Source organism: Myiozetetes cayanensis, unplaced genomic scaffold, assembly GCF_022539395.1.
Source record: "Myiozetetes cayanensis isolate MyiCay16 unplaced genomic scaffold, myiCay2020 scf6-25, whole genome shotgun sequence".
In the NCBI taxonomy this organism is placed as follows: domain Eukaryota; kingdom Metazoa; phylum Chordata; class Aves; order Passeriformes; family Tyrannidae; genus Myiozetetes; species Myiozetetes cayanensis.
The window spans coordinates 35,206,142-35,228,741 of NW_026087853.1; the positions used below are offsets into that span (position 1 = coordinate 35,206,142).

Genomic DNA, 22,600 nt, shown 5'->3' on the forward strand with positions numbered 1-22,600 from the left:
TTGGGTGCTGTTGGTTGCAGTGCAGCACTACATCTGGCTGCAACCATCTGGCTGCAAACCTTCCCAGAGCACTGGGCACATGATGCAGGACTACCTGAATGATTCTGCAGGAGTCAGCCTGATTTTGGAGTGGATGGTGATGACTCAGGTAATAAACTCTTCTGAACCCAGCCCAACTCTGGGGTTTCCTCTCTGCCCTTGACTCCAGCTCTTCAGGTTGAATGACAGTAGTTGGAAATACCTGAGTTGGTGTTTCACTGCATTAGTTAAGTCAGGTGCTGTCTCTGCCCCCTGCTTCTCCATGGTGGCTGTATTGCTTCCTGAAAGAGAGTGGGCTGAATTTGGGCACTGACCTACTAATACACCCTCTCTACCAAACTTAAGCTTACTTGCTTTTCTCTCCCAACAGGATCCAAGGTCTGCTTGGCTGACTGATGGGCTGGACTTGGCTTGTCTAGTAGCTGGCTAGCAGGCACTGCTGATGGCCTAACAAAAGCCTGCTTTGCATGCTGGATCCAGCCCTTCGGTTGTTTGTCCATCTGTATTCTAAACAAATTCCAATTTGACTCCTGCCTGCTTTGCTGGCTGCTGGTTGGAATATATGAGCAGGGCTTAGACACTAAACTATTTCAAAGATTTTAATATATACTAAATCTTCAAATTTTTATGTATGTGTATCTTCTTAGTAATATTTGTGAAGAAAAGGGATTTTATTTTTTGAAAGTCTCATGTTTTGCCATCATTCAATACTCCTAAACAAAAGATAAGATGTAAGTGCGGTAGTGGTGTACAAGAACGGAAAACCTTTATTATCAGGATATTTCCTTTAAAGACAGGAAGATTTTGGATTTCAGTTTTGGGAAGTAAAACGCGATACAGGTGCTTGTGCATTCTGAAGTATTTCAGATCTTTTGGGTTGTTCAATGCTATTAAATAGTTGAGAAAATGCATGAGCAGTCTTGCTACTGCGGATATGTTGTAATCAAGTAGTAATATTGAGGGCATATTCATAATCATGAGCAGGTTATTTCTTGAATTTAGTGAAATTTGAGCCAGGCATCTGAGTTGGAATTGCAGTGATTTCCAGTTTTACATGGAAATTCTCCTAAACTGAATTAACCTGCTTAGACCAGATGACACGTCTATATAATTTTACATCACTTTGTTGAGCTAAATTTGTTTAAAATCTCACCTTTAGATAAACCAGCATATCCTTTAGTGTAATTAAGCCCTGAAATGCATTTAATCAAAAGCACTGTATTTAGAAAGTGCAGCACATTAACAGAACAGTGTAAGCTGTACACTTGTGTCTGCATCCAGGAAGTGGAGCCCATGAAAGTTGCAACAGGTAACTGGAGCATTGCCCAGGTCCTGTTTGCATCCCTGTATATTTAGCACTCTTCGTTGTGGCATCGAGCAGTGCTGTGGCTTTTTTCTTCCTTGTTGCTTTCATGTTTACTCATACTTTTTGGTAATGTTTGTGCCTTTTGTTAGTGCAGGGGTGAACGGTGATTGTAAAAGTATCTGTTACCTTTGCTCAAGTCTGGATAAAGTGCCCAAGGTATGGTTGCTGCAATATCGTTACAGTATTACGGTTGTGAGAGGTAAGCGGCTCCAGGAGAATGTAGCTGTGAGTGGATGTTACTGATAGCATGCGACTTTCAGTGACTCCTAGATGCCAGAGCAGTAGAGAAGTTAGGGATAAACAGGTTGGATTTGGTGTATAAGGGAGTGTTTGAGAGATGCTGAGTGAGTGCTAAATATGGATAGAGTCACCTGAATTTTATACATTCATTCACAGCAGGTTTAGACTATGTATACAGTGGACTGTAAAATGAATGATAATTGGGAAATTGGGTGTTTGTAAGACGAGTTTGAGTACACAGAAATAAATTAAAAAACTTACTGTTGTTGTTTTCAGTCATTGTTCCCCCCCATATTAATTAATTACTTCTTTGTAAATATTCACTGTAGATGCATGTTTTGAAGTGCAACCTGGTGCTAAGACATTTCACAGATACCTTGTTCCTTTAAGGGTAGAAGGCCACAGCATGGATGTTAAGGATCAAACAAGGAAAGAATCAAAGTATTTCTTTACTTTGTTTCTCTAGAAACAAAAATTATCTGTAAATGTTCATAGTCAGAACTTAAAAAGTTCAAATTTTGTCTCACAGAATATTACAGATAACTCTGCAAAGATGATGATTTTGCTACTTTTATAGGGAGAATAACTTTTCCCCCAAAATATGTATTTTATCTATTGTTTTGCTTTACTATGTGATACCGAATTCCTGTTTTCTCTGTTGTTAATTGTACATTGCTATCTACCACATGCAGGTTTGACCAAAAAAAAAATTGAACATTAGAGGTGACTAGATTGCATACCTCAAAGACTTGGAAATTAATTCTAGAATTTCTGACTATATTTTGCATTTTGAACCTACTTAGTAGCATCCTCCTAATTCTGTAGCGCATTTAGGCTGGAGTGTCCATTTGCTAGGGAGGTACAAGAGAGATGCCTGTAGCACGGCAGAGAGAACTACAGACCATGGTTTAACTCCAGTAGTCTCCTTGGGCACTTGTTTGCATTCAGGTGCTTATACCCAGGAACTGCAGCTGCATTTAGGTGATTTTGGAGATGTCTGTGATTTAGAAGTGACACGGGACCTGCAGTTTCCAAGAGGTTTTGCAGCTTGGGTCTATTTACCTTGCAGCAGACATGACTTTTAGCTGTCCAGCAGCTGAAATGATAACGGGTGGTGCTGGTGGTTACTTGTCGTTCTCTGGCTGGTCACTGATTTGCTCTGGTTCAGCAAAGCTGGGATTCATTGAGGACAACTAGAATTGAGGTAGATTCTACTGTAGACAAAGCTTTAGTAGTCTGAACTGGTTTTGAGTCTATTCCCAGTGGGCAAACACCTGCATCATTAAAGCACCTTTTGACGTGAAAGCAGGCAACCCTGCTATGTCTTAGAGGCCAAAGTGTAAATGAATATTGAGATCAAACAGTTCTTTTTTGTCTTCAGATTAGAGTTGATGCTATTGTTAGGACGTTAGACAGTCTTGAGTGTTAGCCATGTTGTGGCAATAGAAAATAACTTCTAAAACCAAACTTGCTTCTTTCAGTGTAAGTACTGATATCTAGAGCAGACCAAAGTTTGGTATTATGGTTTGGTTTTTTAGCTACACTGTGTAAAGAAGCTATGTGACCGATGTGCCAGAAAACAGAAATTTTGTGTTTGAGTTCTAAACAGTAATTTTTAAAGCTTAGATTCTCTGCTAAAACATTGTCTATACTTTGTTGGAGAATGTGAAACACATTATGAATGTGACAAAACAAATGAACAAGTTTCCGTTTTAACTCCCTGAACCATGCCCTTCCAGAGATGGTAGAATTTATGCTCCTAAAAAACAAGTTCAGTTTGATTTAAGGCAGGGAAGAAGAAATATGCTAATTAATTACTAGTACTTATTCTGGAAGCCTTTTCTTTGGGGAATATGTATCTTTGAGGCTGAAGCAGATTGCCTTGTCTCCTGGTTATTTTTACTAAAAATAATGCCTAGGTGTTCTGTACTCAATTGAATCTTATTTTCAGTGCATTAGGAAACTGATAATTTTAAGCCAAAATAATGAGAAGGAAAAATTGAACTAAAATTTTAAAAGCAGAACCTAATATGGAAGTGTTAGTTTAAGAATGTTTTGAAGGTTCCTTTCTAAAGAAGTTTTAAGTATTCTGCATACTTATATAAGAACTTCTGTGTATTTGTCCTTTTAAAATGTCTTTTATGTTTCCACAATTGCTTAGACAGTATCAGAATAAGTTTTCTGAGATCTGTTGTCCTGCTAATCTCTGTTTCATTAGTAACAACTGCTCTGTGCATTCAAGTAAAGCAACCTTTTGCATTTGATATTTATGGTGAATTGCTTGAAATCAGTATGTCCCCAGCATTTTTAGTATTTACTTTTAAAATACTACATCTACTTGCTGTTATGACAGGCAGCTGGTATTTTCATCTCATGCTTGACAGAGTTATGTTATACAAAACTAAGCTTTTTTATTCCTCCTTTTAACTGGAGTATTGGACCAGGTGCAGGTTTTAGTTTGTGTTACTGGAAGTGTCTGTTCCTTCATGATTTGTTACTTAATGTTTATAGATACTACCATTCATTCTTTTCACTGATTAGATTAATGTATAGATCTAAAAATACAGTCTTGAAATTTACACAGTTGCTTGTGCACTAAAAGATCAGCTTGTCAATCAGTGTAGTTAAAGCAGAGCTGCCTTTTGCAGTATTGCCTAATACAAGCTGTCAGCTTGAAAAGACTTTAAAATTCAAAGGGAACTGTACCTAGAAGGTAAATCAAAAATTGTCGTGGAAGCAATGGCTACTGAATTAATGTACATAATAAACCTCTGCAATGATAAAGAAAGTCTGTCATACTGTCAAGAAATCTCATTTGATGCTTGGTCTGCAGATGAAAAGTGAATTGAGAGAGTTTGTTACCTTTTTTCTCTTTTTCCTTATATACTTCCTTAGCTCTCATTCATGTTGTTATTTGTAGTATTCATAAATGAATGTGTTTGTGAAAGACAAAATTGGATGTGGATATATTTGCTATGTCAGTGACAGATATTTTATATATTTTATAGCAGTATGTGTAGGCAAATATAATTCCTCGTCCTCTTGACACTATGCTTATTTAAAGGGTTTTTAAAAAGCCTAGTAACTGTCCTTTTACATGTATAAGAAACCTATGTGTTTGGTTGGAATTCACTTTTGAGAAGGTGTCTATATGCTTACACATGGGAAGAAATAGTAGTAATCTGATCCCCCAGAGGAGGACATGTTTCCCATGCAAGACAAGATTATGACTTAATGATTCATTCTCAAGTGGTACTGTGAGGTACTGCTTCTTCCACAGTTTTCTTCTGAAGAACCATTAAAGATTACGGATGACAGCTTTTCTTGTACAGCACAAATCAGTTGTCTTGGATGAAGTGCTTGCTGTGTCTCTCCTCTTTTGACAGAATTGTTTACGCTTGAGAAACATAGCTGTGCAGTTCCTCCTGTCTCCCTTTTTCTTCCTCTTTCATGCAGTTTGAGGATTATCCTCATCTTTAAAAAGGCGTATGTGACAGGAACATGTGATTAAAGGAGGAGAAGAGATGGGCCTGGAGAAGGTTAGAGTATAGAAGAAGAGACAGGAGGCAAAGCATGTCTTTGACATACACTGTTCACTAGCGTCAGGTTCCTGAATGCCGCCTTTGCCTGCTGTTTTCAAGACTTGGGAATGTCCACGGACATGGTGTGGATGTTGCTCCTTCTGCAGAAAGGTGGTGCTGTGCCATTGGGGTGATGACTCCCTCAGCTCATTCAGGTGGTTGGTTGTGGGGGTTTTATTTATGGGCCATGTGTATGTATGTGTGTATGGGCCATGTGATGGCATGGCTGCTTCTTTGGCTAACTCATTAGAAGTGAGAAAATGACCAAGAGGCCCACCCAAAGAACTCTTCTAAGGTCACTAATACAAATATTTAAAAGCTGCGAAATTTCAGAATTCAGATTTGAGATGAAGCTCTAATTTGCTTAAAATGTATGTGGAAGTGATTTTTCCCTAAATTCAGAATGTGTTCCAGTGGAGTAGTGTAAGTTGGAGCAGAGTGTATTCAGACCTGCTTCTTCTGGGCTTTCCTCAGTTAGCTACTCACACTGTTAGTTGAGGTATTCAAACTTGAATTTCAATATATATGTACAAGGGGACCAAACTGGCATTGGACAGTCAGTTATAACTTAGGGGTGTGCTGTATTTGGCAGCTTTTGTATAGTTGGTAGTTTTGTATGTAATTTTATACAGTTGAATATAGTATGCTAAACAGATTTTTCACAAAAGGATTAAGTTACTTCTCCTAGGAAGCACAGAGGTTATGGGATAGGTCCGATGTTTACCCTGGTGCAGCTTTTAGAAGTAAGAAAAATAATGTTCTTGTTTCTCTTGTGAATATAATGGATATTTCCTGGTTGCTGTATGGGTTGAGGATGTATTTTAGTGTGTTCACCAGAAGACAGACAGCCTGCTTGAGAGAGTTCTGTTTCTTCCCTTGTTCCCCCTCCTTCCCTACTTCCTGTCCTCCCTTCTCAAGACAACATTTAAGCAGAATTAAAGGCTTTGCACAGGAATGCTTGAAATGCTTGTGAGTTAGAGTGTGTGAGAACCCCATTCTACCCTTCTGGCAGATTTTCTGTGTTTCTTGAAGCTGTGACGTGCTTTGGACCAGCAAAACAGAATCTAAACTTACACCATCCCTTGGGAACATGACTTATTAAGACAGAAGGGCTACAGACTGGGATTCTGTTTAGCTTTGGAAAGAGTGTATGCCAAGGGGTCACATCCCACCCTCCCACATTTGAAAAATACAGTAACCAAATTGGGAGGGGAATTTGTTAATGCCATAGTACGGTACAGGTGAGATAAAAGCAAACTACAGGAGGAAACATGTTTAAGGAAGAACATTATATTATAGAGTTTAATTATGAAAGGAGTAATTCACTTCCAGTCATCTTAAATCAGATGTGTTATTATTAATCTAGGCTGCTTCAATATGGTATCTCATTTTTGTTTTTTCCCTTTAGATTTTCTGTGTAGGCAGTTCTTAGACTTGTGTACGTGAGATAGACATACAGTTTTCCAAAAAACAAAGATGAGGTTTTTACGTGATGTTTGCTGCAGATCTGGTTTTCAGAATACTGGGATTGCAGCACTTCTGACTGCGTATGTTCTTAGGTTCATTTCTGATTTTGAAGAACACTTCTAATGTAGGTAGTAAATTAGGAAACTGTAACCTTATATTATTTATTCTATTGTAGTATTAAAATTCTATTATTTAGTCAGTTATCACTAGAACAGGTTTCCCAGAGAAGCTGTGGATGCTCCATCCCTGGAAGTGTTAAAGACCAGGTTGGGCAGGGCTTTGAGCAACCTGGACTGGAGGAAAGCACCCCTGCCCATGGCAGGGGTTTGGAACTAAATGATCCTTAAGATCCCTTCCAACCCAAACCATTCTATGATTCTATGATCTCTGTCTTGAGTCAGTTGATGTAGGTTTCTTTTTAAGTCAGAGTTGAGGATTTCTTGCGTTTCATATAATGTGATGTGCATTTTTGCCCTTTAATTTTATTTGAGCTTTCTTTCAGTCTGAACTCTGTAGTGGTTACTTTGCTCATTTCCTGCTTGTTGGCCTAGAGGGAATTCCCTTTAAAGCTATTTATGAATTTACCTACTTTTTTTTTTTTCCCCACTTATCTTGAGTCCTGTGTGTGGTTTTGGGCACCACAGTCTAAGCAAGATATAAAGCTGTTAGAGAGTGTCCAAAGGAGGGCTGCAAAGGTGGTGAAGGGCCTTGAGGAGTAGCTGTACGAGGAGTGGCTGAGGTCACTTGGTCTATTCACCCTGGAGAAGTGGAGACTGAGGGGACACCTCGTCAGACTCTACAGCTTCCTCATGAGGGGAACTGGAGGGACAGGCACTGATCTCTTCACTGAGAGAGATCAGTCACTGGTGGGTCCTGGTGACAGGAGCCGAAGGAATGGCCCAAAGCTGTATCAGGGCAGGTTTAGGTTGGATATTAGAAAAAGGTGCTTCACCCAGAGGGTGATTGGGCAGTGGAACAGGCTTCCCAGTGAAGTGGTCCTGGCTCTAATTCTGCCACTGTTCAAGAAGCATTTGGACAATGCTCTCAGGCATATGGTGTGATTCATGGAGTTGTCCTGTGTTGATGTTCCATGTGGGTCCCTTCCAACTTAGGATATTCTGTGATTTTTGGACATAAACCAAGGTTGTGTATTAAAGGATGGTGTCTTTAGGAGCCTTATTATCTGATTTGTAATGGGGAAAAAACAAAAGTTATTTGTAAATAATGGGAATAATGTGAAAGAAAGAATATTTAGACTTGAAAGACAGAAATAGGACAATCAAAGAGAATGGTTCAGAGAAGTAGAGAAGATGCAAGTAAAATTAGGGACTAAGAACCTCAAGCCAAAACACAAGCGCTTTCATTAATTGTCTTATAAAAATGAAATTGCATTTTCGTCTGGTTTGCCAAGGACTTTAAGCTTATATAATAATTTGGACTTCTTTCTCCTTCAGTGGCAATTGACTTCTGATGGGCAGTTTGACAAGACTTTCCAAGACCATTAAGTTGGTACATGTTTTGTGACTATAAGCAGGCTAAGGAACAAATCCCAAACTTTTTCCAGCTGTAGCTGCTGTTCTTTCTATTTGTTTGCAGCTGAACAGACATTGAGATTTGTGTATTGGTTGGCCTGTTGGGAAGCATGTAGTTGGAAATTCATTGATGCACAGGTTATTCTACAGTAATATAGCACTTGCCAGCTCTTGCCTTGGAGTGTTTTAGCAGAAGACTTCAAAGGAATACAGGTTGCTCTGTGGGTACTAAAAGGAAAATAGGAGAGAAATTCTTGGGAAACCATGGTTTCTTGGATTTTATTGCTCACAGAACTGACTTCTACCATGAATTCGGAAGTCTTTTCTGCATCAGAAGTGCTTAATCCTATTTTCTTCATATTTATTTTTTTTATGTTTATCTGTGGGTGTACTTTTTTTTGCAGTGGTGTGATGAAAGATTCGACTTCCAAACCACATTTTTACAGTGCTTGGCAAAACATGTGCCAAATATTTACTCAGCTGAAATGGACCCCTTGCTAGAGAAACAAGAAGAAATGGTCCAGGCATCAATATTATATCCCCTGGAGTGTTATTTGTTTGGGGAGGACCCAGATATGTTCCTGGAGAAACTACAACAGAGTGGAACCTCCCAGCTCTGTGGAAAGGTGTTCAAAGGAGGGGAGACAACATACTCTTGCAGGTAAGAATGAAGGTGTGTTATCATAAATGTTCCCGTGTGAGTTAATGCAGCAAAGTCATTTAAATGCATATGAAAAGAAGGCTCTGGCAGAGAAATGGGGAAGGAAATGGAAAGGATACTGAAAGCCATTTGTTAAAGATGTTGGATGATAGGGTATCAGTATGGGGTCTGTAGCTGAACGGAGGGAGAAGAGGCATAAAAATCTGTCTACAGTACTGTACTCACTCTTTTAAAGTCTGAAACAGAATCCTGCATTTCTGAGTGTCATCAGTCCTTTGCTTAAGCTGTGTGACAATGGTCATTTTTTATTCACCTTTCTTCTCATCCTGGAGTATACTAAAGATAGTAGCTCGCTGCTTTGATATAATTTACTTTATGAATTCATATTAATACAATTATATAAACAATTAGTATAATTATAACATTGATATAAAAAAGCCAGCTGTCTTTGTGGTGAATGTAAATATTGCAACTGTGCTGGCAATTCATGAGCATTAGGATGATGCTATTGTCATAGTTTATTCTATTTTTTGGTTTATTTTAAATGCCTAGAAAGTTTACTCAGGAATACTATTAAGGATAAGAAATATTATTGTGGCTAAAAAATCCAGCCCTTAGAATGTAGGCAGTGTCAGAATGAAAGCTTTCTGTAAACGTTATGTTTAGGAATTATACTGTAAAGTTTTAATCAGTCACACACTCTGCAGCTTTTTCCAGGAATAAGTTAGTGCCGTGTATGAAAGGAGAAAAGTCTTTGAAGATGTCCTTCTGTGTGTACGAGGCAGTGTTTAGTGAGTGTGACAGTTGTATGAAGGAAAAGGATGGGCAAGGCAGTTTAGTGCTGCTGTAGCAGGAATAATTCTGTTCCTGCCTCTGCGGAGTTCTTGTGTGATAGCAGGCAAAAAGACAAAGCTCTGTATCTCAGAAGAGGGCTGTTTTTCTTAGTTTTTTGAGTTTCTGTCTTGCAAAAATGTGGTAGTATTTATACAGGATACTGTATGTTTGTACTACTGCAGTTGAAGCTAGCTATACATTTGCTTTAGACTTAAAATGCTAAAAATAATAGATACTCTGAACTGTTAAAGTCTAAGCATCATGAATTGGGCATTCAAATCTAGCAGGCACTTCTAACTTCATTTTTCTTTCTTTTAACTCACCTTTCAGTAGATTTATGGTAATAAATGAATGTTACTGAAGTATAAAATTATTGTAATGATTATTAGAATCTGAGGGTTTGAAAGGAAGTTATTTCTGTAATCAGAATTACCATGCTATTTTAGTTGTATTGTAAAAGAGGCTTGAGCTAAATGTTGAACAGTGGTGTAAAGTAAAAACTTGATATGCTGTCATTTAGCACCTGTCATCCACATTTTGCAGAGGATGAAACAGCATTTAAAGAAAAAAGCAACCATGTTTTAAGGAAAAATGCAATATAAAAAAAAGTATGTGTGTGGAACAGAAAAAATGGAATTAGATTGCCTATGAGTGTAGTTCCAGATTTTCTGGTATTTAAGTGCATGACTGAAGCTTTTGAGATTAAATTTCAAAATACATATTCCTGGCTCATTTAATAAAGAAATTCTCTTTAAATTTTAATTTCTAACTGTTCTAGAAGTTAGAAACATAGCCCAACAGAAGTGTAGCAGAAGTTTAATTGGCAAACTGACTACAGATGTTGGAAGCAATAATAAAGGTTAATTTGGAGTCCTCATGGGTTTTAATAGCTACTTATTCTTAGCAAAACCAGAAGTTAGCAGCAAGATTTAGAAGTGGAAAATGAGCATGCTTTTGAGGGAATTTGATATAACAGGTTTGAATACATAGTTCTAACCTAACAAGACTATCGTCTTTCTGTGGCATGGAGTAGGCAATGTTTTTATAATTTGAAGTGTTGTCAATCCCAGGTTTTTTTTCAGAGCAGCATTTTCTTTTGTGCATGAAACTTCCGTGTGTTTGTTTTAAAAAGTTTTTCAGTTACAGTTACCATTTTTCTTGCAGAGACTGCGCAGTTGATCCAACCTGTGTGCTCTGTATTGACTGCTTCCAGAACAGCATTCACAAGAATCACCGGTACAAGGTAGGAAAATAATATTTTAAGAAATGGTACTTGTAGCTTTAGAGAAGTTTTTTAGAGGATATAATAAACTGTATATAAACCATTAGTAATTTTATTGTTACAAAAAAAAGAAATTCCGGGATTTCTGAATTAGTTAATCTCCTGTCATCTTTCTAGGTATGTAAAGCCTCTTTTAAGAACAGCAACTTTCTAATTAAAGAACCAAAGATTAAAGGAGTGTTTATGAATGTTATTGTTATTTTCTTTGGCAGTATCACACAAGTGTAAGTAAGAGCAAAAAACTGTGACTGAAAATGGCAGTCATGTCCTAAGTCCCAGTTAGTGTTGTTGGCAAATTTAGAATGAGCGTGCAAATACAAGGGCCACTACTTCAGTACTTACAATGCAGTTTCTACATGCCCACTTTGTTCTCCCATTTAGATTTGCATAAACTACTTATTGGCTTAGTGTGGACTATGATGAAGTTACACCAAATGTTAAGCATCAGGTTTTTTTTTCTTCTTTTTTTTTGAGGAAATTGTTCTAGAACTGGATCATCTCTTCATGATATCCTTTTGATTATCTTTGAACCAAATCTACGTTATCTTTGAAAGATTATCATGCTTTAATTAAAGAAGGTTCTTTAAAATAATTCTTAGATAACTTACTGCCTAAATTGTCATCTTCTGATTTCTTCCCAGGCCTCCTTTTTTGCTTGCCCTTTTCACTGAAACTCTAATTTCAGCAGCCTTGGAAGCAGAAATGAAAAACAGTATATTGTGTCATTTTTAAAACTGGACTAAGTCTGATGCAAGAGACAAGAAAATGTACAGAAGCACTATGTATGCAATTTAATTATCTTTCATGACCAAAAAAGGGATAGATTTTTTTATGGAGTAATTTGTAAAAAAGACATTAAGCAGCTTTTCTATAATTTCGGGAATAAACCCAGAAATTATTATTTTGCCATTTATAAAACACTTAGTCATCAATCATAGGCTTTTTCACCTACTTTCTAGTTAAATTTATTTAAGACTTGCATACTTTTTTGTAGCAGCAGCTGTATTTCCTTCTTTATTTTCAGCTCATAGTTTACATTTTACCCTGCTGCTCCTCTGATAAGTCTCCTTTTAACTAAAAAATGAAAAATGTTGTGGTAAGTCTATTGGTTATGCAACATCTCTTCTATTTTTTAAGTAGGTATTTATACTTGTGTTTGACTTAAATAATGTGCATTTCTCTTTTTCTCTTGCTTTTTTATGTGCATATTTCATGACTGAAATACCTGGTTTTTACAGATGCATAGCTCCACTGGAGGTGGATTTTGTGACTGTGGGGATACAGAGGCATGGAAGGCTGGACCACTGTGCACTAAGCATGAGCTTGGATCATCAAATTCTCCAAAAGAAGTAAGAATATTGCTTAAAGTGAAATAATAGATATTTTAAATATTACCTTTTTTATTTTAAAAAGTGCTTATTCCTGTATGTGTATTGTAAAATTCATGTAGCAGGTTCAGTCAAGTTGAAATCTGGATTTCTTTGGTCAAGGTTTTTGGGATCTAACATATATTGGGCATCCTTTGATTTTTTTTTCCTTTTTTTGTTTCTTTTCCTCCTTATTTGGAGACAATTTCATCTACCTGTCTTGTGCATTTCAGTCTCTCATTTGACATTAAAACTGCAGTCACTTGCTCTTTTCTTTGCCATATGTGTAACTTTTTGCAGTTCTTATTTGCAAATAATTGGTTTCCCAGTGGTTAGTAAATGTTTAGATGTAGTACTTGATTTTAGTAGTATTTTCTCTTTTTTGCATTACTGAACAACTGTTTTTGTCAGTTACTTCTGGTGTGTGATCTGTCACCATGACTAAAATAAGTTTCTATGCCTTGAAACTAACCTCTTGTGCTAGGATGTCTCATGCTTATTGGACCTCATAAAGGAGCATTTTAATGAGAAATGTGCTATCTTATAAGGAATTCTCAAAGAAAATGTAGGTGTATCACTTGCTTCAGATGCTTTTACAGAGTGCTACAGTCTGAGATAATCAGGACAAAAAAACTTCAGCATTTTCATTGCAAATAGGCCCCTAACTCTCATGGTTTTGTTGCAAAACTGCTATTATTTATGATCTGGCAAAAAAGTCAAATGGAAAATAAATAAAGAGCTCTGGATTTACTGAAAAATGAGACAAAGATTTCCTTCACTTGTTCATCCTTCAAAAAAACCACGATAATTAATGAATTTCAGAGATAAAAATAGTTGAAGCTCCATGAAGGGATCACCCTTTTATCACTTGGAACTCGTTGCTGCAAAGCTTACCTGCTTCTACTTCACTGAAGTCTGTTCTGCCATGCATGTGTTCTGAAAGAAAATAGGATTTTTTTGAGTGCTAGATTGCTAGTAGTGTTGATAAAGACATACAGGAAGGTACAGAAGTCACATCTACCAGCTTCAAAGCCACCTTTAGATACACTATGGAAAATTTATGCTACAGGGTGCTCAATATCAGATTTCTAGCAGAGCGTGGAGAGGTCCATATCATATCACAAAGAGAATTCAGCAGCAGTCTTAGCACAAAATGTTCATGTCTCAGTTGAGAATTAAGTGTTTTTCGACTTGAGAACTAAGTGTTTCCAGCCAAAAAATCTCCATTGCTCCTAGATAAGTGATACTACTTTTTCCTCAGGTCACCAGTTTGTCTTACAGACAGTAGCTTGGATTCATTATGGATTTCAACTGTGATGGCTCAAAAAGAAAGCTCACAGATACCTGGGTGAACATGCACCTATGAAGCACATCTCAAGAAATATAACAAAGATGTTCTAAACAAAATAGATTGTATCTCCTGCCTTTAAAATTTAGGTCTGCATGAGTTCTTCTAACAGTTGTTTCAGCACTTTACTTTTGAGAATAACATTACTTTTTAGTTCCAACAACTCTGACCAGAGTCCTTTTTACTTTCTGCAAGGGAACCTGTTTCTCTGCAAAGTATAGACTTTGATCTCACGGCATCTATGACAGCATACTGTGCTTTTAACTTCCCTTTCCTTTAGAACAGCTTTTTCATTGTAATGAAATAAAAAGCAAATGTTAAGAAAAACACTGAAACCTTTAGCAATTTTACAAAAAAAGCTGTTTCATTCCTGTTTAAAATCATGCTGTCCAAATTTTGTGGGCTTTTTTTCAAAACTGAGTTTGAACAAAGCTTGAGGGGAAACTGCATGTGTTCAGGACTCCTCAGCATTTTATTTGTTTGGATGAAAATAAGCTGCTCAAAATACTCTTCAGGGCATTTGTATACAATGGAGATAAAGTTAAAGGACAGATTGGATCAATAGTGACTACAACTAACACAGTATCTCTTTGTTTTCAACTTAATTAAGAAATATAATCATACCTGTGATCATAAGGAAACAAGGAACCTCCCTTACTTCTTCAAGTAATATTTCTCTGTCTGTCTCTGATAAGGTCCTTTGGTTGGCCTGCAGTGAATTTGTTTGCTCATCACTTCTGTCATGGAGCTGTGAAAGTCCAAAGCTATTTTACAACTGCTGTCAAATAAACTGGAACATACTCCTACATTAAGTGCTACCTGAGAGTTGTGAATGATAGAAAACATATAATGAGACAATTACTTAACTTTGAAGAAGTAAAAGGTTGCCTACTAGTTCTTTGTCAATATATATAGCTATTATGCAGTCAGTGTATGCCGACTTTCTAGTAAAAGAGTAGAAATACAACCACTACAGTAATGCAATGCACCAGCATATTAATATATACTGTGTGTAACTATTTGAAAGATTACATTGCATGACCATCTTTCTTTTTTGAGAAAAGTCCTGTCTGTCATGGATTTTTTATGACAAAGAGGCTTGTGAATGTTTGGATTACCTTATGGTTTGTTCTCTGTTTTCAGAATCAAGGACATTCATAATGTAGGAATTTTCTCAGCATACAGTGCTTATTAAAAGAAATGAGTGGCAAAGCACGTTTGGTGCAGATGTCTTGCATATTTCTTTTCCAGCATGTTTTCTGGTAGTGCAGAAGTGTTTATTCCATGCTTGTCAAACAAAAAGCACTTTTTGCTGGATGATCCTAACCAGTATTCCTTTAATTGCTCTTTAAGTGCAGACAATATATAATTTTAGAAAGCCCACTCCAAGCTTTTAGGAGTTACCCATTTTCTACTGATTTCAAATGAATGTCTTCTGTATGCCAAAAATATAAAAATCTTTTTGCCTAAATATGTCTTTAAAATCTGCAAACTTTAAGGTTTCAGATCTGAGATAAAGAAACAATACTTCCCAGGCACTTTTTTTTTAAAAAAAGATCGTTAATTATTTTAGAACTTTGGTACCTGAACTTACTTTGTTCATTCTTTACCTTGAAGCTTAAACAATTGCATGTTTTTGGGCATAGTTCTGAGACAATTCTATTTTTTATCCTTTCAGTTTACATTAGATGTATCTTAATTTCATTGTACTGTGGCTTCTGTATTAATATGGATAACATGGGAGGTGGCATTGCATCATTTAACTTTTCACTACTTGTGTGAGTGCAAACCCCATTTTTAATAATTTATGAATCCTTTGATGTGAGTTCCTTTGATTTTTCTCTTCCCTTTTTTTTTTTTAACAGACTGAAGGAGAGCAGCCTGTCTTACCTGTAGAGTACTTGTGCACAGCTCTGAGTTTTCTCCAGCTCTGTTGTTTTTTCTTAACATACATTAGTGCTTAAAAAGCTAAACTCTTAAGAAAAACTGGGAAAAATTAGTATATTTACAGCTCGGTTCAATTAGGTTATGGTTAGCACTACAGTTTTTTTCATTCTTCTCCAAACACGAAGATTATGATAACTTTATTAGTCTGGGAAAAAAATAATTACCCCAGACATTTACATTCTTAATTACCAAGATCTACCATGAGCTTATCCAAAATTAAGTATGTACCCATAGTGATATTTATAGACCACGATTTCATTGACAGAGATTTTTAGATTGCATGTCTGACTCCAAATTATTCTTCTGATGCTTATCAGGTCAGAAAACTGTTGTTCAGAGCTTTAGAAGTAATTGGTCATGTTAACACATCCTTACTTCTCTTCCACTACATTTTTAGCTTTTCCATCATATCTAGTGCATTATTCAACATGATTTTATTTTATTTTTTTTAAAGCCATCTGCTTCATAAATCGATAAATGTGACTGTAGTTGATTTAAGAATTTTTGAAAATATGGTTCTTAGTTGTATTAAATACATTGCTCTTTCTGTTCTTTAATATTTAATATGTGTCAGATTGTGTAATGCTGAAGTGAGTGCCCTTAGTACTTTAGGATTTAAAGTCACGTGTGAAAAGCTTTATTCCTGGAAAACATCTGTGTTCCTTGTCTTTTCTTTGACTCTGGCAAAAATGTGCCTATTTAGGTTTTGTAGGCATTTCTCATGAACCTAAAATCTGTGTCTTGTATCTCAATGTCTATCGCTTCATTCTTAGGTACAGATTTGGTAATGATTTTTTTTTGCTTATAACCTTAATTTCTCTTCTGCTTCAATGCTTATAGAAATGATTAATAATGTTATGTGATGTAGACAATTCATTTGATGAGCTTTGTCTGAGTAGATGGGAAATACATCAGTTCTCAGGGATATTTTGAATGATATCTATGTATGGGATGGGATCTCTGAAGAAAACAGAGTTAGTGTTCCTTGGATAATTCTGTTTGATTGTCTTAAGTGTTTGACAGAATACCCTCACAAAAAAGAAAGCAGTGCAGGGGAAAAATTTTCGTCTGGACTGCAAACTTTTAATATCTCTATGTGTACAGAAAGCTGTTAAAGAGCTTTTTTAAATGTAAGTTTTTAAAAAAAAGTGAAGTTTTTTAAGACATTTGATGATGCCTTTTGTAGTTTAGTCCTAGATAAAACATGGGTGCATGAGAGCCCTTAGGATGAAAAAAAACTCTGAAGAGAAGAAATTAAGTGAGGGTAATTTGCTTGAAAATCATAAAAATTATAATTTCCTGAAGGAAATATAGTAATAAGGTATTCTATCAGTGCCATTTTAAAATTTTTTTAACATTCTTTTCCATATTATCTCATGTTTTACAGGATTCTGAATGTCAGTTGAATGAAGAAATTATGGAGCACTCTAGGAGGGTGTTTCCCTCTGTGATAAAATACATTGTAGATATGCTTATCTGGGAAGAAGAGAAGGAACTGCCTCCGGAGCTCACAGTTAGGTAGTGACCTGTTCCCAGCTTTCTCTTCATGGCATTAGAAGCTTTGATTGTAATTTTGCTTAGGATATTCCCACCCTTGTGCTGACATATTAGTGCTGAAATGCCTGTAAACAGCACTGTAGTATTTTTGGCCTAGAGTTATATAGAGAAAACCTTTTGATGCTTCATGGGAAAAGTAGTGTGGTTGATTTTTCCTCTAAGATTTTTTTTTTGTATTTGATATTCCTCTCAAGCTATCAAGTAAGCTGTTGCTTGCATTTGATAGAACACTCTTTACAATTTTATTTTTATTTGTGTGACGATATGTTTCCTTTTTCCCAGTAGAGAGAAAGTAGACAGCTACTACTGTGTCCTTTTCAATGATGAACACCATTCTTACGATCATGTCATCTATAGCCTGCAAAGGGCACTTGGCTGCGAACTTGGTGAAGCCCAGTTGCATACTACTGCCATAGACAAAGAGGTTAGTGCCTTGGGATATGGGAGAAAGTCACCTTTGAATCATTAAGAATTGCCACTATAGTCACTTGGTTATAAAATCTTTGATTCTTGGTTGCTGGAGCTTGAGGAGAGAAAGGCACATTGCAGAATAACTGTTAGTCATCACTTGCTTCAAGAAAGTTTTGGGTTTTTTAAACCATGTTAATATTTTTTTTTTCAGGACAGAAAACCAGTTTCTTGAGAAAGGGAAGAGCTGATTTATCTGAAGTTGCTCCTTTCATATTTAGCATATTTTCCTAATTTTCTTTATTTCTCAGCTGTGATTGTTTTATTTTAGTAGTATTTCTCTGAAAAATATACAAGTCAGAAATACACATATTCAAGTATATTTAATCAGAAATGTAACTTACATTTTGCAAGAGTTACTGCTTGTTCTGGCTCAGATTTCTTTTGAAAATGTTAAAAGTTCAAATTAAGGAAATAAAACCAGGAAGAATCCATAAAGGAATGTGGGTGAACCTGACAGTTTTACTACTTCATTTTTTGAATTAATATCCCATGTAAAGACCTTATGCTAGTAATGAGAACTTTTTTTCCAGTGGGGTGGGAAAAAAAGCATGATCAGTGTTTGAATTATCTTAATTGTAACCATATTTTTTTACCTCACAGAACTATAAAAAAAAGTTTGCATGTGGAGAAACTTTGGCTAAAGCTGTATATGTATTTGTTGTATATTTACATATAAAACATCTTACTAATATCAGAATCTTTTTTTAATCTATAAAAACTGTTTTCTGTTTGTTTCTCTTTGTCAAGTAATGAAAGTTTAGTTGTATTTAGTTAGTGGGGTCAGTCTTACGTAATTACAAGTCTTGTTCTGTAGTTGCAGGTTTATGTATATACATGAATGTTTATAGAATAACTTTCAGAGGTTTCCCTTATGAAGATTCCTTTTTATTTAAGTCTAAATTTTGGATCAAGAATTTATCAGTCTGTTCATTTTACAAAGTGCCCGCTACGTTCAGTAGTAGGATACAGCATTTTAATTTTAACAGTTCCACAACATAGAGTTACTTCCTCTCTTCTGCTGTGAAGTTCTGCTATGTGAAGAAATTTGAGGTCTAAGCTGGATCTGTTCTTGGCTTTATTGAAAGAGCTATTAAACCCAGGTTTACAATATGCCCTGGTATTTCATATAATACAGAGCTGAGAAATAGTAGGAAAGGTTGCAGAAAAGCAATTCAGGATGAGTGTACTATGTGCTAGGAAGAAAGTTGATATGGTTTGTATTTGAAGTAATCTGTAGAAATCATTCCCATCTGTTTTCATGTATAATGAATTTTCCTTATCTAATAATAGGAACATATCTAGACTTTAGTTTGTTGTTCTGTTGTTAATTTAAATAGCTTTTTTCGGTAGACACTTATGTTAATTTTGGTAGCTTCTAGATATCTAATAGCATCATAAGTAATGACAGTCTCTGTTCTTCTGTTATGTATGAAAATCATAATAGAAAGAGTCAGACTTGTCACATTTTGGGTTTGCTTTATATTTTGTTTTCAATATTTTTTTAAACAGGGTCGTAGAGCTGTTAAGGCAGGACATTATGCCTCTTGTCAGGAAGCAAAAGAAGAAATTAAGGTAACTTCCTAAAATACTTTTCTCATAAAAAAATTCAACCTCGTCAGTATTAATAGTGAAGACTTATTTGTCTGCTTTGAAGTCTTTAACTTAGTATTTCCATGGTTTTATAACTTGCCTGTGAACTTTTTCTAAAATTTAATTTAGCCCACCACATTTGGGATGGATAGATAAATAGATAGATTTATAGATATCTTCAGATATCTATACATAGATCAATATCTTCAGAAATAAAATGTCAAACTGTTTTCCTTTTTTGCTTGGGAGAGATGCTGGGTGGTGAAGATAAATGATGAAATGAAGGTTATCTTGATTTTATATGTACTAATACTTACCTGACTCCTAGAGGCATTCTGAAAATGTTTCTCAACGACCACTGCACGTGGAGGTTCTGCACGCTGATGTTATGGCACACCAGAAGTTTGCTTTGCGCCTTGGTTCTTGGCTGAACAAGCTCATGAGCTATTCAAGTAAGTGTGACTGAGTTCTGTTACAATAATGCCATGGCAGTATTTGAATGACTAATTCTCTCAGAAGTGTCTTTAGCTGTGCTGCATATGATATTACCTTAATTAAAATACTTTCGTGTTCCTCCTAAGTAGTAAATAAATAATACAGTAGCATAGGTGCTAATATCCATCAATGTGGTTATGAATAGTGGTACTTTTCTGTTCCTTCTTGCTGAAATAAATATCTTTCCCTGCTATATTTGCTCCTCTGGAAGTTTTATTATTCTCAGTTTCAGCATCACACACTGTTATTTAAAAGCTGCTATCCCCAGTGCTGGTGGAAAGCTGCAGAACATCTCCATCAGTGAAAACATACATCCTCTGCAGGAATTAATTCCTGCTTCAGATTTGATAGCTGTGATTTATTAGACAGTGTCAGTAAAATAAGCAAAGTAAAGCTTTAATTGAAAACATTATTTAGTAGTAGAAAGTCTATTTTAAGCTTTCACACATTGTTCTGGTGTTTGATGCTCATGGTTTTAAAGAAGATTTCTGAATCAATGTACTTTTGAATTTTGTTACTTTTTCATACCTGTGTTTTTTACCACACTAAAGCCATTATAAAATTGCTCTTCACAGTACAAATATGCATAGATTAAGCTCTACTCACTGCTTATCCTCCTTTGTGATAGGGTAAATCTGGCTTTAGCTCTTTTGTAAGGATAATAGAGTGAAATTCTTACTTTTTTTTTTCTGAACCCTTGCCGATCTTTCCCTTGAAATACGTAGATCAGAATTGTACTTTTTTGTAGTTCTTTATGGTAGCTTACAAATTTTAGCCTTCTGTTCTTTTCAAATTTGTATTTTTTTTCACCAGTGGTATTTTCTTACTGGTCTGAGTTCCTCAGTCCTTTTAATCAGTACAAGTTTTTGACTATGTAGTTTGTTTCAAGGTTTGTAGTGAAAGTTTGATTTTTATCCACAGTTTTCTTCCTGGAGAGTTTTTTATATTTTCAATTTCATGACACTATCTAAAATGCCAACTGACAGCTGTTGCCTCAGTGTGATTATAGGCAAGTTGGTGTCAGTGCTCCAGCAAATCCCCAGAACTTCAGGGTTTTAAGCATTACCTTTTTAACTTATGAGTTAAACTAAGACTAATAAAGAGTGTCCCATGTTGAGTGTAGCATTTTAGGTTAGGAAATTGTTGTAGGTCAACAGACACTTTAGTATGTTTTAAGAGAGTCCTCCAGTACAAAGACTGAAGTCAAGCATTTCTGTCCTGTTTTGGATTATATGCATAGAGGCTTTAAGAGCCTGAGGTTCTATACTCAGCTGGAACTTTTTTGTGGTGTGTTAGTTTCTGTTCTTTTCCTGTTTTTACTGGAAAATGGGATAGGATATGAATGTGGTAGAATATGGATCAAGAAACATTTTATAATGTTTATTTCCAGGTTGTCAGGAACTTGATTCATGACACTTTTCCTTTTCAAATTAGTATTATAAGGCTTCCTTTCTGATTGTTAATAACCCACGGGTGACTGCGAATGTTTATCTCCAAAAATGCTTCAACAAGTACTGTATTTACTGATAACATGCAAGAAAACGTAAAATAATTTCTGAATTTCTACAAAAGACTGACTTTCAAGGCCCAAGGCAGGGACCAGCACTTGCCTAAGCTGTGTATTTCTGTGCTGGATCTGCTTTGCAAAGCTGTCTAAATGATTTTAATTTTAAAATATTCCTGTGTATCACAGGATTTATTGAATTAATCAGATAAAAATAATGGGAAGAAATTAGTAAAGGAAAGGGTATGTGGCAGTGTATTCATTGAGGAAAAACCATTGTTAAAAATAATTCATACTGAAGTGCCTTCTCTTTTTCATCTTTTAAAGAACAGAATTCTGTAGTTTTCATTTTCTTGGGCCATATAATTTAGTTATCAAAGCATTCTTGTACAAATGAATAGTTTTCTCCCTATAGGTGACTTTCGCCAGATCTTTTGTCAAATATGTCTCAAAGAAGAAGCTGGATCTGAAAAGCCGTGCTTTATAAGCAAGTTGATGCTGTGGGATGCAAAACTTCATAAAGGTTTGTATATCCTTGTTGCTATAAACTGAAGGGGCAAATTAATTTTTCACGTGTGTGTAACAAATGGATACAAGTAAGTGCTAAGCAGGTAGAATTACATTTCTTCATAGTTTTTATATTATGGTTTTTATACAGCCTTTATTTTTACAGCTGAGCTAATTGATATTTGGGGTATATATTTGCCCCCTCAATTTTTCCTGCTTTATGTATTTTGAAAAATCTTTACACAAGATGTAGCCTTTGAGTAACTTAGTGCTTACCTAGTGTTTTAAATGCATACCAATAAATGTCAAACCCAGGAAAAAATAATAACTTTCCTCATATACTTCGTAACCATTTGAAGGCTTTTAATGATTTTTGATTATAGTTTAGTAATTGGTTCCTTTTTTCCACAAAAAGCTGCATCTTACTATGACTAAATGACGTGCACTGTATTGGCTTTTTGCAGGGGCAAGGAAGGTTCTCCATGAGCTTATCTTCAGTAGTTTTTTCATGGAAATGGAATACAAAAAACTTTTTGCTGTGGAATTTGTGAAGGTAAAATTTCCCCCCAAACTGAAAATTGTTTCAATATAAATAATGAATTTTCAACAAGCAGAGCTTTAATAACTACCTCAGCCTTTGTAGAGTGCAATTAATTAATTCCCATGTCACTGGTTTGTTCCTTAGAATCATGTGTGTATATATACTTATTTAAATGCCATTAGTATTCTGTGTATTGGCAGGTGAACTGCAACTGAAATTGGCCTTTCATTTTGAAAATTAGATAAAATAGTTTATAAATATGCAAAACATA

General features: G+C 35.7%; 1 protein-coding gene across 4 annotated transcripts in view; it reads left to right on the forward strand.

Annotated features, from left to right (window-relative positions):
* UBR1 (ubiquitin protein ligase E3 component n-recognin 1) overlaps nucleotides 1–22,600 on the forward strand; it is a 60,747-nt gene that overhangs the window by 2,195 nt on the left and 35,952 nt on the right. For 2 of the 4 annotated variants that reach the window (XM_050335342.1, XM_050335344.1), the window contains exons 2-10: nucleotides 8,630–8,886; nucleotides 10,885–10,963; nucleotides 12,241–12,351; nucleotides 17,052–17,182; nucleotides 17,504–17,645; nucleotides 19,202–19,264; nucleotides 19,611–19,734; nucleotides 21,697–21,804; nucleotides 22,253–22,341. In XM_050335342.1, the coding sequence (XP_050191299.1) occupies nucleotides 8,630–8,886; nucleotides 10,885–10,963; nucleotides 12,241–12,351; nucleotides 17,052–17,182; nucleotides 17,504–17,645; nucleotides 19,202–19,264; nucleotides 19,611–19,734; nucleotides 21,697–21,804; nucleotides 22,253–22,341 (1,104 nt within the window). The remainder of the gene's footprint in view (nucleotides 1–8,629; nucleotides 8,887–10,884; nucleotides 10,964–12,240; nucleotides 12,352–17,051; nucleotides 17,183–17,503; nucleotides 17,646–19,201; nucleotides 19,265–19,610; nucleotides 19,735–21,696; nucleotides 21,805–22,252; nucleotides 22,342–22,600) is intronic. The other 2 variants (XM_050335343.1, XM_050335345.1) reach the window with 1 other exon arrangement.